At 40.4% G+C, this 15264-nt stretch overlaps 1 protein-coding gene across 7 annotated transcripts in view; it reads left to right on the top strand.

Moving 5' to 3' along the window:
• AP2A2 (adaptor related protein complex 2 subunit alpha 2) overlaps nt 1-15264 on the top strand; it is a 98677-nt gene that overhangs the window by 46979 nt on the left and 36434 nt on the right. For all 7 annotated transcript variants that reach the window (XM_054027980.1, XM_054027982.1, XM_054027983.1 and 4 more), the window contains exons 3-6: nt 5706-5848; nt 6600-6793; nt 9436-9565; nt 11022-11123. In XM_054027980.1, coding sequence (XP_053883955.1) covers nt 5706-5848; nt 6600-6793; nt 9436-9565; nt 11022-11123 — 569 coding nt within the window. The remainder of the gene's footprint in view (nt 1-5705; nt 5849-6599; nt 6794-9435; nt 9566-11021; nt 11124-15264) is intronic.

The following is a 15264-nucleotide window of genomic DNA, read 5'->3' on the forward strand; positions in this document are numbered from 1 at the left end:
AGAAAATGAATGATTGTTTGGTTATTTCATTTACCAAAGGTAATTGAAGCAGATATTTATGAAGTCATTGGGAGGTAAACTATCTCTAATATTTGGAGGATTTTCTTGCCATGTTGTATTAGGAGGAGAATATCACCAGACAGACATTTTAATGTTTTTAGAAGGTCTCTTTCTATAATATATAACTAAACTATTGTTGTATGTAAAGTAAATAAGGTTTTTAAAATGTTTAAGAAGCTTCATTTAAAATTAAATTAAAATGCAGAGCCCCCCCGGACTGGTGGCCAGGTCCCGGGCAGCGTGAGTGCCACTGAAAATCAGCTCGCATGCCGCAGGTTGCGTACCCTTGCTCTACAGTATCCATCTTACATTTTTTAAATCCAAGCTGCCATCTCTCCCAGTTCTCGCTCCTCTTCCATCTTTTTCCCACCCATTTTGTCTCTCCCACTTGCTCTTTACTATTGCCTTCTCTTGTCTTCCTGCCTGCCTGCCTCCACTTTTTGCTTCCTTTGTTTGCTTGCCCTGCCCTGAAGGTGCTGCTGTTCCTTTTTCACTCAGTTGCATGAATCTAGTGGATTTTCACTCCACTGCTGTTGCTGATAGTGCTGTCTTTCCGCAGGATCAGCAGAGTTGTAAGCATGATTCATTTCTGAGGGAAGGATAGATTTATTTGCTCTTTTCAGTTTGCTTCTTTATAGATTGCTCCATCAGCAAAAGAAGATCCTGTCTGGCTGTACTGCTGTTGCTTTACTGCTTCCCCAGCAAGAACAGCATAGTAACATTGACTATTTTGTCAGTTGACCTGTGTTGCTGCTTCTGTATTACTCCTGCGGGAATACTGCACCAAAAAATTTTAAACTCTGCACAATAACTTAAAATTCTGCAAAATTCTGCATATTTTATTTGTCAAAATAACACTGTATAATCATGCCAGTTTCAATTATTTTTGGTAATTTATTTCAAAATCCCTGTCAGCAAGTATGTCTGTAACAATACAGACGACAACAAATTCCCTCAGAGTTAGAGAAGCCACTATGATGCTTTTGTTGGGCGCCTCAGTATGGGTGTGCCACATGTGCCAGCTGGGCACATGTTGTGGGGGAGAAAACTGCCCCTTTGGTCTCAGACACCCGCACCTCCTACCCCTCAGAGCCCAGCTGTGGGGCACCTCCAACCCCTCGAGAGATCCAGAGGGAGAAACAGCCTGATTCTGGGTCCCAGGCTTATACAGAGTTTTCTGCACGCCACCTCCTTCCTTTAGGATCTGCTGGGAACTGCAGCTGCTCAGAATCCTCAAGCTCCCTCTTCACTCCTCACCTCCTCCCCCACAGAGTCTGGAGAGCTGGGCTCTGCTGGATCCAGCTGCCCCTAGTGGCAGCCAGCAGCTCTGCAGCATCAGTTCTATGGGGGGAAATTAAATTTGGCATAGAATATTAATTCTGCATTGTGCCGTGGTGCAGAATCCCCCCAGGAGTACTATATGCAGAAGCACAGGCATGATTCATGGCTAATTTAAATCCTTGATTTAATTGTTCTGGCACTCATGGTCTCAAGAAGTCAAGGCAATCTTGTTTGCCTTACGTTTCAGATTATGTAAAGGGATTTTCTTCATGCTGGCCATCGTGGTGGTTTTTTTTATGTTTGTTTTTTGTTTGTTTGTTTTCTGTCAGTTTGTCATATCTACACTTGTCTGATATAGGTTAGAAAACAGTTTCTTTCCATTTTTTCCCACAAGTCTAGTGATATTTGGTTTTTTCTTCAAGCCCTAGCTCCAGGAATCAAGTGGTAACATGAAAATCTTTACTATAATTTAAAAATTTGTTAGCTTTCATGCTTGTAGAGAGACTTGAAAATTTGGACCCTCAAGGCTGAAAAAGCAAATATCTCCCCCTCCCAATCCCCCTCCTCTCCCTAAATCTTATGGCTCTTCGGAACCTCATCCCAGTTTTTTGGCAATACTGCAACCAGTAGGCATAATCTGCAATATGCCAGGCAGTCTGTCTATGACACTTTTTGTACAGTCACTGAGCTTGCTATGTCAACTGCAAGTAATTGAATTTATGTAATAGCAGCGCTTAAAAATTTTGGACATCTTCATAGATGTGAATGCTGAAGTTTCTCAGTATTTAACCACCAAATTAAATGGCCTGATTATCAATACATGTCAGTGAGTTGTGGGTACTTTGCACCTCTGAAAATCAGGGTCACTTCTTTAACTACATAAACATGGATTTGTTTGAAAACTGGCCTGTTGATTCAGGTGCTGTAGGTTTAGCTGGTCACTTCTCAGCCTGTTAAATACATGCAGTGAGTTGGGTTTTGCTGCTGTATTTTTGATTATCCCAAAATCATATTTGCTCTTATGTAATCTTTCATATAAGGCTTTATTCCATATAATCCAGTGCTGACTAATGTTGCCCATCAAAAAAGAATGGTAATTGATTTGACAGATATATCTGTCTCACTCTGAGTGAGGCAAAAATAGCTGAAAAGTTTTTATAAGCTTCTGGGAGAAGCTTTCCCTGAAATTTTGTTACACGTACAGAACTCTAGGAAACTATCTGATCATTAGACATTTCCTTGTAGGCTTGAATGGGGAAAGGAAGAGGCTGTTGGCCAAAAGGCACAATGTTCGTGTTTCTCTACAAGAAAATAATTCCTAGACTGTAACAGATCATCTGCCGGAAAGATTGCACTTACAGCCAGATGGCTTTGGCTGTACTGTTCAGTACATAAGAATGACCATACTGTGTTAGACCAACAGTCCATCTAGCCCAGTATCCTGTTTTCCGACAGCGGCTGGTGCCAGATGACTCAGAGGGAATGAACAGAACAGGGCAATTTATTGAGTGATCCATCCCCTGTCATCCAGTCCCATATTTTTGGAGGTTTAGGGGGCCACAGAGCATGGGGTTGTGTCCCTGACATCTTAACCACTGATGGACCTATTAGCCATCTTCTATGAACTTATCTAATTCTTTTTTTAACCCAGTTATACTTTTGGCCTTCACAACTTCCCCTGGCAATGAGTTGCACGTGTTGACTGTGCGTTGTGTGAAGAAGTAATTCCTTACGTTTTGTTTTAAACCTGCTGCCTATTAAGTTCATTTGGTGACCCCTAGTTCCTGTGTTATGTGAAGGAGTAAATAAAACTTCTTTATTCATTTCTCCACAACATGATTTTATAGCCCTCTATCATATCCCCCCTCCCATTTTAGTCATCCGTTCGCTACAATAGGATTTTAACAGAGAAAATAAGGTTGGAAAATGATGATGAGCTTTCAGAAGTACATATTTTAGAGGTCTGTACTACAACCATAAAAGGTAAACTGTTTTAGAGCAATCCCCCCCCACACTTTTTTAAACAAAACACCTTAACCTTGTAATCTAAACCATCTTGAAATTTGACTTGTAAAGCTGACTGGATAGCAAGTATTCAAGAGGAACTTAATCTTACCTTATTGCCTGTACACATGATAGTCAATGTAATGTTTCAAACTTTATAAAAAGGCATAATCAAAATAATTTTTTTGTCAGACTCTTCCTCCACTTCCTGATGTGTGCATTAACTGTTGTAGAATACTTAAATGCCTTAATCCAGAGTATTAGGGCTTTGCCATTTCCACAGATTGTGGGACAAAACTGACATTTGTATATTCTAGGGCTGTCAAATGATTAAAAAGATTATTTGCACGATTCAAAAGATAATAGAATACCATTTATGCAGATATTTTTGGATGTTTTCTACATTTTCAAATATATTGATTTCAATTACAACACAATACCACGTATACAGTGCTCACTTTTTATTTATTTTTGATTACAAGTATTTGCACTATAAAAACAACAACAAAAGAAATGTGAATTTTCAATTCACCGAATACAGGTACTGTAGTGCAATCCCTTTATCATGAAAGTTGAACTTATAAAGGTAGAATTTTATGTACAAAAAACTGGATTAAAAAATAAAACAATGTAAAATTTTAGAGCCTGCAAGTCCACTCAGTCCTACTTCTTGTTCAGCCAATCACTCAGACAAACAAGTTTGTTCACATTTGCAGGAGATAATGCTGCTCGGTTCTTGTTTACAATGTCACCTGAAAGTGAGATCAGGCGTTCTCGTGGCCCTGTCGTACCCAGCATTGCAAGATATTTACATGCCAGATTTGCTAAAGATTCATATGTCCCTTGATGCTTCAACCACCATTCCAGAGGACATTCTTCCATACTGATGACGGATTCTGCTCAATAACAATCCAAAGCAGTGCAGACTGACGCATGTTCATTTTCATTATCTGAGTCGGATACCACCAGCAGAAGGTTGATTTTCTTTTTTGGTGTTTTGGGTTCTGTAGTTTCTGCATTGGCGTGTTGCTCTTCTAAGACTTCTGAAAGCATGCTCCACGCCTCGTCCCTCCCAGATTTTGGAAGTCACTTCAGATTCTTAAACCTTGGGTTGAGTGCTGTAGCTATTTTTAGAAATAGTACATTGGTACCTTCTTTGTGTTTTGTCAGATCTTCAGTGAAAGAGTTCTTAAAACGAACAACATGTGCTGGATCATCATCTGAGACTACTCTAACATGAAATATATGGCAGAATGTGGGTAAAACAGAGCAAGGGACATAAAATTCTTCCCCAAGGAGTTCAGTCACAAATTTAATTAAATTATTTTTTTAATGAGTGTCATCAGCATGGAAGGATGTCCTCTGGAATGGTGGCCAAAGCAGGAAGGTGCGTATGAATGTTTAGCATATCTGGAGCGTAAATACCTTTCAATGCTGGCTACAAAAGTGCCATGTAAATGCCTGTTCTCACTTTTTGGTGACATTGTAAATAAGAAGAGGGCAGCATTATCTCATGTAAATGTAAACAAACTTATTTATCTTCGCGATTGGCTCAACAAGAAGTAGGACTCAGTGGACTTTGTTTTGTTTTTCAGAGCAATTTTTTAACAAAAAAAAATCTACATTTGTAAGTTGCACTTTCACGACAAAGATTGCACTACAGTACTTGTATGAGATGAATTGAAATACACTATTTCTTTTATCAGTCATTTTTACAGTGCAAATATTTGTAATAAAATTAATGTACTCTTTGATTTCAATTACAACACGGAATACAGTATATATGAAAATGTAGAAAAACATCAAAAATTTATTTAATAAATTTCAATTGGTATTCTATTGTTTAACAGTATGATTTCACGATTAATTTTTTTGAGTTAGTCGTGTGAGTTAACTGCAATTAATCGACAGCCCTAGTATATTTGGTTACCGGTGTTCTGGTGCCAATGTTTTGTAGAGACATCTGATCAGTGTTTGATTGCTTTGAAGCTTAGTTCAAAAGTATTGTACGCCACTTTGGGTTGTTTTAAATCTGAATGTATTAATAGATTTTTTTATAGTCAGTGTGTCTATCAGAATATCTAGTCAAGCTACCCAATAACTTTTGTATTGTTTAATAAGCACTTGCATAGATTCTCCCATCTAGTGGATCAAAAGAACCTTAAACATAAATAATGAAACCTGACAGGATAAAACTAGAACTCTTGAAACAACATTTAGCACATGCTGTAGTACTTGAATGGTACTGTGTGGTACTAGAATGCTAGTGTGTGGCAATACAGAGATATACAAATGTTGGCCTGTGCTGCATTTCAAAGAGTCTTGGTTTTCAAATATGTTTTTTCTTAATTGTTTACTAGGTGACAAGGCTCTGGATGGTTACAGTAAGAAAAAGTATGTCTGCAAGCTACTTTTCATCTTCCTCCTGGGGCATGATATTGACTTTGGCCACATGGAGGCTGTAAACCTACTGAGTTCTAACAGATACACAGAGAAACAAATTGTGAGTAATTTATCAACCCTGAAGAAGGAAATATCTATGAAATGTCATACTGCCTAGGTGCCTATCCCGTCCTGCCTCACTATATAACTAGTGGCTTAAATAATTTTTTTTTCTCTTGCCTTCTTTCTGCATGGTCTTAGCTTGGTTCTAGCTGGGATTGCGGAGTAACTTTTAGCTGTACATATGAGTCCTTTACTTGTTTGAATAAGTAGCTTTGATGGATTTTCTTGCCTTTTTAACCTCTAAAATAAATGTTGCACTAACTGCAACAGAAGACTAGTCATGTTACATTTTTAATGTACCTTATCAAGAAACACACATTCCATTAGACAAGGTACTTTCTTTAAGTAGAACATTAAACATTTTAGACTCAGAGGAAAACTAGCATTTACTTGGTGCGTGTAAAGTGATGGTGTGTGACTAGTACTGAGCAGAGCTTGGGTCTTTGAGGAGCAAAATATATGATTTGGGTGGAACATACATGTGATTTTCCCCCTCCTCCCCCTTCCCCCCTGAAGACATTGCTATCGTATTCTGCAACTCTGGACCTCTTTATTCTATTATTGGACTGAAATTCCAGGGACTTATTTACACAGAACTCTTGGGAGACCTGTAAGGACAAGTATTGCTGGAGGGGAACTGCATGAGTGCATAGAATACCTTACAATATTAGCAAATGACATAAAATTCGTTTTAGCTGACTTGATTTATCAGAAATATTACTTTTTCTTGTCCCTTTTCTGAACCACAGGGATATCTTTTCATCTCCGTGCTAGTGAACTCCAACAGTGAGCTGATCCGCTTGATAAACAATGCAATCAAGAATGACCTGGCCAGCCGCAACCCCACCTTCATGGGACTAGCTTTGCATTGTATAGCCAATGTGGGTAGTCGGGAAATGGCAGAAGCATTTGCTGGAGAAATTCCAAAAATACTTGTAGCTGGGTATGTATTGTATTGTATTTGAAACAACTGCACAACAATAGGTAGTACTAGTGGTTCTCAGCATGAAGTTAGGGGTTGAAAGCCATATTTACGCACCTACGTGACTTGATGTTCTAGAGGTGCCAATTGCCGTCAGGAACTGAAGGTAAGTGCTCAACACACCTGAAAATCGGGTTGCTTGCTTAAGTGACTAAACATAGATATCGAAACTAACTTTTTGTACACAAGTTAAAATATTTTGGCCTAATTACCTCTTGGCTAATAACCCAAATTGTATTTTTGCAGAGTCCAGTTCATTACCCACGTATCTATGAATTTTTTTTAAAATATCTACTTTTTGTCCCAGAAGTGTGATCCATAATATTTTGCCTGGGAAAACAAAAGTTGTTTCCTTTTTCCTGTTCAGATAAATCCTAATAAAATGGGCAGCGAATGAATCTGAAAACACCATACTTCAACTATTTCCTTATTAGAAATATACTCCATTGGAAGCTCATTATTGATGTCTATGATTTCATTAGGAAGGTGAATTTTTTCACCCTATATTCGAGCTTCCACCAAAATCCACATTTCCTTTCTAGGTGTACATAGGAATAGGCAAGGTTTTATATCCACAGGAAATCATTTGAGTGACTGTTTTCTTTTAAATTGCCACTAATCTTTTTTCCCTGTTTTGTCCAGCAAGTCCGTGGCCCAAACAAGTTTTGCAACTATTATATGACTGGAATTCACCCCAGTAACTGTGTAATAAGAAATTATGATCATAGGACTAGGCCTATGTCCATGAGAATTCTCAGGACTTAAAAGAAATGAAAACCTCCAGTTAGTAATTCAGTTCAATTCTGCTTCCCGGCTCTCCGAGCTCTGGTCAAGTGAAAAAATTCTTTAAGTACTCTTAGTTTGTATGGATCCTTCTCATACACTTTTTGAAATACTAACTAGATTTTTGGTTGCCTCATTCACCTCTCATCATTGTAATAGAAAAATAATTGAATGTATCGCATACTAAAAAGATAATTGGGTTGTAAAGTCAAGCCCTCCAGATAGTGCCAGATGTACTTGCTTGTGCAAGATTAATTCTGGCTTTGTTCATCCTGTGCACTGAATATGCCTAGGATCCTGTGGAAAAAATTGCATATGATCATATAATTAGAAATTGCATCACAATGCACATGCAACCTTAATTGTGCACATGCAATTGTAAATCTAACATTTTCTAATTTAAGAGCTTGACTTTGCCACTTAAAAACCATTCTTCCAAAGATTCTTTGTATGCAACTTCCTCAGTGTATTTTATTTTACTTTATTTTAATTTCTACCTATTTTCATTGTGTGCAACTAACAATACCCTATCATGTATCTTCATCAGGGGATCCACCATCCTCTCATAGGCGGTCCTAGAGCTTCTGCCTCATGTGTTGGCACCCAAAGGAGGATGGGACACTAAGTCATGTATTGGATTTGAAGGGAGCAGGCTCTGCAAGACTCTCTTCTTCCCCTTCCTCTCCCTGGTCACTTCCACGAATGCTCTGGCATTTTCCAGTTGCTCCTAGTACAGTGTTGTGGTGATACTGTTGCTGTAGCAACAGCAGCAATGGGTCTGGCTTGTTAGAATAATCATAGTCAGTTACTTTGACTTGCCTGATGTACACAAGCAACAGAAGGTAAATAAATGGTGATTGAACATTGCAGAGCTCAGCCAAGCCTGAACAGAATTTCATGAGAAAGCAAAAGACAGTTTAGCCCTCAGGGTTTTGTCCTTGCTGGATTTCAAAAGTTATTTAGATTTTAGTGTTAATCTACATTTAGGATTCGCTACCAGTTCCCCATACAATAAAGGGCTGCATTTAATTTTGTCTTAAGTCATGTGGCTGAAAGGAAAACGTTTAGTTCCATAATGTGGTACCAAGCAGGATACTGCTACAGAAATCAAGTAATGCCCTAGAAATGTAAATGTATTAGCTTGTTCATGAATCACGTTTCCTAAAGATTGTGAGTTATTCTTAATGGACAGGGCAAATTAAGTATATGGAGTTTGATGGTGCTCTCCAGACAGCATCTTTTGGTATCTCTTCTCTGGGAAATAAAGGTCATACAATATTTGTAAACCATTTTTCAACTACGAACATTTACCTTGACATCCTGGTTTCACTCTCATCCCTTCCCTAGTTTCAGATGTATTCTGTCTGAAGATCATTGGTATTGCTTTACTCTGACTTGTCACGTCTCTAACACGAGTGTACTTACAGCTATAGAGTGAAGAAAAATCTCCTGTGTACTGTTGCTTTAGGAGACAAGGTAGTGTTGTGGCTCACTATTGCTTTTATGTTGCCAAATAGTGTTTAGCAAAGGATACAGAAGAAGTTACACCAGTTAGTGTAACCAGCCAAATTTTTAAACCACTTATCAAAGTACTTAATAACAAATGTAAAGTGGCTGAAAGTAATTTAAATAATTAACTAAGGGATCTAATACTTTTAATAAAAAAAACCCAAAAAACTAAAACCCCTTTTGGTGGTTTCCATTCTTGTTTACTTCTGGATAATAGTGTTTATTGGCCTGTGAAAAGCATGATCAGATACTGGTCCACTGTGTAGTACCAAGACTCTTAATTTGCACTGAAAAGAGGTGTTATCTTGCAGAGACACCATGGATAGCGTGAAGCAGAGTGCTGCCTTGTGCTTGCTGCGTTTGTACAGAACTTCTCCTGACTTCGTTCCCATGGGAGATTGGACATCCAGGGTGGTGCATCTTCTGAATGACCAGCATTTGGTAAGCTTATGATAGCATTATTTCTTCTGGGATCAGACCATTCAGTGGTCTAGCCCAGTCACTGTAGGAGAAATCATAGTTTCTGTTAATACAGTATGTTAAATGAAGGAAACTATTTAAATTGCTGTGAGACTAATTCATATCCGCAATTTACATTTTTGCATCACTGAGTGTTTTTTAAAAAATAAAACACAGGTTGAATTGCATTTCTCCTAAAGGGAGAAATAAAGATACCCCATAGCCTCTCTTCTAATCAGTTATTGGTTATACTAATTCCTGAGAGTCATGTCTAGAATTAGAGAGACCAGGTGGGTACAGTAATATCATTTATTGGACCAGCTGCTGTTGGTGAAAGAGACATGCTTTTGAGCTACATGGAGCTCTTCTTACTCTGGGAAAGGTACTTAATGTCTAGAATTAGTCAGTATTTAGACCTACATCAGTAAGGGTTTGGTATTCCCATGTGTTCTACTGTACACCTGGTTTAAAAAAAAACTCGTGTCCCATATAACGTGTGCACGCGCGCATGTTTGACAAACACCTAAAAGCTCCCCTTGTGAGGACTGTGGTATAAATTAAGCGCCGATTACTATCAATATAGAAAAATGACAGGACCCTGAAATCGCAGCATTGTCATCCTGGGTGTGGATGTGATTGCATATTGCTGTTCAGTAATTTCAAAACAGCAGTTAGCAGTGCATATAGGGGTACTTAAGCTACACTGAAACTTAATAATCAAACCATCTGAAGTTCCCATTTCATGATAAGTGAAACATAATAGACAAGATGTTTGCAGCTAGCCTGCTGTCACAATTGGGGTAGCTATCCTTTCTTCCATGCTTCTCTTGCAAAAGCAAGATCGCTCCTTCCTAGCTGTTTGCTTTCTTCCATTGCATAATTTGTTTTTACTGAACCTTACTTGGAATGTATATTTATTTTAGCATTCAGAATTAGACTGAAATACTGCTTTTCTGATTTTTGATAGGGCTACTCCTTAATAAAAATGTGGAGCACCATCAATGCAAGCAAGGCATAGTTAGCATACCACTGAAAATACAGCAAATGTGTCATGCAGTAGCAAACATAAATAGTAATCATTTCAGCTTTTGGCCAAAAGGGAGGGTTACCGATTGTGGGGCCGTGTAGTGGAGAAATTGTGTATAAGAGGGAGTATCCAAGAAGTCTCACTACCTTTCCTTTTTCTACTTGGAAAAAAATTGACAAAAGCCAGCTAGCTTATTTTAAGGTATCACTTACAACTGTGGATTAATGTAAACTGGATTTTGGGTTTTAGGCTTAATAGTATACACTAAAGAAGATGATACTAAACTTAAGGATAAATTTGGGTGTCTGGTACATAACAAATGGCCGTCTTTCATTTGAAGCTTTTAAACAATTTCAGATGTAAAATATTTGATATTTGAACAAAAACGTTAGTAATTCTGTTTTCCTCCAGGGTGTGGTTACTGCTGCTACCAGTCTTATCACTACTTTGGCACAGAAGAACCCAGAAGAGTTTAAAACTTCAGTATCTTTGGCTGTCTCTAGGCTAAGCAGAGTAAGTCTCTTATTAAACAGCTGTAGTGAAATGTAACCAGGGCTATTTAACTTTCTAGATCAGATTCACTTGGACTGAATTAAGACTTGGGTTATAGTCTGCTCTGAAACAGACTTGCTGTATTGCATCTGCAAGTGATTTCAATCTCTGTTGAATATTAGTGTTTGCAAAGTACTCATATAGCCCTTCATACGTTAATATTTTATTGGTCTGTTGCTGATGAACTGAACATCCATTAACATTTCCTCTTGTCGCCTATATCCTTAAAGATGAAGAAATCCACTGGTGCATAATTTAACTGTAAGCAGTGACATATTTTATTTTACTATTTACTGCAATTTATTTCCCCTTAATGTCCAGCCAACTTCACATTGGGAAACCATTGTATTACATCGTGTTTAGACACATCAGACATTTGAGCCAGTTAAGTATCCACTCCTCTAAAAGAATTTCCAGGAATTTTGTGTTTCCAAAGTGGCAGATTTCAGATCTCCATTTGTGCAGTCTTTCAATGGACTTCCCAATCATAGAATATCAGAGTTGGAAGGGACCTCAAGAGGTCATCTAGTCCAACCCCCTGCTCAAAGCAGGACCAATTCCCAGCTAAATCATCCCAGCCAGGGCTTTGTCAAGCCGGGCCTTAAAAACCTCCAAGGAAGGAGACTCCACCACCTCCCTAGGTAACGCATTCCAGTGTTTCACCACCCTCCTAGTGAAATAGTTTTTCCTGATATCCAACCTGGACCTCCCCCACCGCAACTTGAGACCATTGCTCCTTGTTCTGTCATCTGCCACCACTGAGAACAGCCGAGCTCCATCCTCTTTGGAACCCCCCTTCAGGTAGTTGAAGGCTGCTATCAAATCCCCCCTCATTCTTCTCTTCTGGAGACTAAACAATCCCAGTTCTCTCAGCCTCTCCTCATAAGTCATGTGCTCCAGACCCCTAATCATTTTTGTTGCCCTCCGCTGGACTCTTTCCAATTTTTCCACATCCTTCTTGTAGTGTGGGGCCCAAAACTGGACACAGTATTCCAGATGAGGCCTCACCAATGTCGAATAAAGGGGAACGATCACGTTCCTCGATCTGCTGGCAATGCCCCTACTTATACAGCCCAAAATGCCGTTAGCCTTCTTGGCAACAAGAGCACACTGTTGACTCATATCCAGCTTCTCGTCCACTGTGACCCCTAGGTCCTTTTCAGCAGAACTGCTACCTAGCCATTCGGTCCCTAGTCTGTAGCAGTGCATGGGATTCTTCCGTCCTAAGTGCAGGACTCTGCACTTGTCCTTGTTGAACCTCATCAGGTTTTTTTCTGCCCAATCCTCTAATTTGTCTAGGTCCCTCTGTATCCGATCCCTACCCTCTAGTGTATCTACCACGCCTCCTAGTTTAGTGTCATCTGCAAACTTGCTGAGAGTGCAGTCCACACCATCCTCCAGATCATTAATGAAGATATTAAACAAAACCGGCCCCAGGACCGACCCTTGGGGCACTCCACTTGAAACCGGCTGCCAACTAGACATGGAGCCATTGATCACTACCCGTTGAGCCCGACGATCTAGCCAGCTTTCTATCCACCTTACAGTCCATTCATCCAGCCCATACTTCTTTAACTTGGTGGCAAGAATACTGTGGGAGACAGTATCAAAAGCTTTGCCAAAGTCAAGAAATAACACATCCACTGCTTTCCCCTCATCCACAGAGCCAGTTATCTCATCATAGAAGGCAATTAGGTTAGTCAGGCACGACTTCCCCTTCGTGAATCCATGCTGACTGTTCCTGATCACTTTCCTCTCCTCTAAGTGTTTCATAATTGATTCCTTGAGGACCTGCTCCATGATTTTTCCAGGGACTGAGGTGAGGCTGACTGGCCTGTAGTTCCCCAGATCCTCCTTCTTCCCTTTTTTAAAGATGGGCACTACATTAGCCTTTTTCCAGTCATCTGGGACCTCCCCCGATCGCCATGAGTTTTCAAAAATAATGGCTAATGGCTCTGCAATCTCACCCGCCAACTCCTTTAGCACCCTCGGATGCAGCGCATCCGGCCCCATGGACTTGTGCACGTCCAGTTTTTCTAAATAGTCCCGAACCACTTCTTTCTCCACAGAGGGCTGGTCACCTTCTCCCCATGCTGTACTGCCCAGTGCAGCAATCTGGGAGCTGACCTTGTGCGTGAAGACAGAGGCAAAAAAATCATTGAGTACATTAGCTTTTTCCACATCCTCGGTCACTAGGTTGCCTCCCTCATTCAGTAAGGGGCCCACACTTTCCTTGATTTTCTTCTTGTTGCTAACATACCTGAAGAAACCCTTCTTGTTACTCTTAACATCTCTTGCTAACTGCAACTCCAAGTGTGATTTGGCCTTCCTGTTTTCACTCCTGCACGCCTGAGCAATATTTTTATACTCCTCCCTGGTCATTTGTCCAATCTTCCACTTCTTATAAGCCTCTTTTTTGCGTTTAAGATCAGCAAGGATTTCACTGTTTAGCTAAGCTGGTCGCCTGCCATATTTACTATTCTTTCTACACATCGGGATGGTTTGTTCCTGCAACCTCAATAAGGATTCTTTAAAATACAGCCAGCTCTCCTGGACCCCTTTGCCCTTCATGTTATTCTCCCAGGGGATCCTGCCCATCTGTTCCCTGAGGGAGTCAAAGTCTGCTTTTCTGAAGTCCAGGGTCCGTATTCTGCTGCTCTCCTTTCTTCCTTGTGTCAGGATCCTGAACTCGACCATCTCATGGTCACTGCCTCCCAGGTTCCCATCCACTTTTGCTTCCCCTACTAGTTCTTCCCTGTTTGTGAGCAGCAGGTCAAGAAAAGCTTTGCCCCTAGTTGGTTCCTCCAGCACTTGCACCAGGAAATTGTCCCCTACGCTTTCCAAAAATTTCCTGGATTGCCTGTGCACCGCTGTATTGCTCTCCCAGCAGATATCAGGGTGATTAAAGTCTCCCATGAGAACCAGGGCCCGCGATCTAGCAACTTCTGCTAGTTGCCAGAAGAAAGCCTCGTCCACCTCATCCCCCTGGTCTGGTGGTCTATAGCAGACTCCAACCACGACATCACCCTTGTTGCTCCCACTTCTCAACTTTATCCAGAGACTCTCAGGTTTTTCTGCAGTATCATACCGGAGCTCTGAGCAGTCATACTCCTCTCTTACATACAACGCAACTCCCCCACCTTTTCTGCCCTGCCTGTCCTTCCTGAACAGTTTATATCCATCCATGACAGTACTCCAGTCATGTGAGTTATCCCACCAAGTCTCTGTTATTCCAATCACATCATAGTTCCCTGACTGTGCCAGGACTTCCAGTTCTCCCTGCTTGTTTCCCAGGCTTCTTGCATTTGTGTATAGGCACTTAAGATAACTCAATGATCGTCCCTCTTTCTCAGCATGAGACAGGAGTCCTCCCCTCTTGCGCTCTCCTGCTTGTGCTTCCTCCCAGGATCCCATTTCCCCACTTACCTCAGGGCTTTGGTCTCCTTCCCCCAGTGAACCTAGTTTAAAGCCCTCCTCACTAGGTTAGCCAGCCTGCTGGCGAAGATGCTCTTCCCTCTCTTCGTTAGGTGGAGCCCGTCTCTGCCTAGCACTCCTTCTTCTTGGAACACAATATTGCTGGCTAATTTATTTACTCATTGTTTCAAGTTTGTTCTCTTCTCAAATGTTAATACCCGTCTCCAACATATAAGAGGGGCAATTGTTTATTGAGCTTCATAGCTTCGGAGCTCTGGCTTTGCACAGGAGGTTCAGTCCATGGTAGAGAATTTGGCCTTTGAAGGGCCAGACTTAATTCCAAAACAGATGATGCTCTTCGTTTGCTGAAGGATTCACTGGCCACATTTCATTTCATTGGGTCTAAATCCCAACCTCTAGAAAGAAACACTTTAAGTATGCTTACATCTGCAGAACAGCATAGGGGGCGAGCTAAGTGGCTAGTTCACTTCCAATCACAAGTGGGAGATCAAAGACTCACTCCAAATAAGATGTTTTAGATTACGGCTTCCATTGCATGGACCTGTTTGTGATATACAACAGTACACAAGTGTCAGGTCTTCTGTTCTAGAGAGATTTATCATCCCAGGCTTTCTTTCGGTTGCTTTTCTAAGCTGGTGGTCAAGGACCCAATATATACAAACCCACC

This window comes from Malaclemys terrapin, chromosome 4, assembly GCF_027887155.1.
Source record: "Malaclemys terrapin pileata isolate rMalTer1 chromosome 4, rMalTer1.hap1, whole genome shotgun sequence".
Lineage (NCBI taxonomy): Eukaryota > Metazoa > Chordata > Testudines > Emydidae > Malaclemys > Malaclemys terrapin.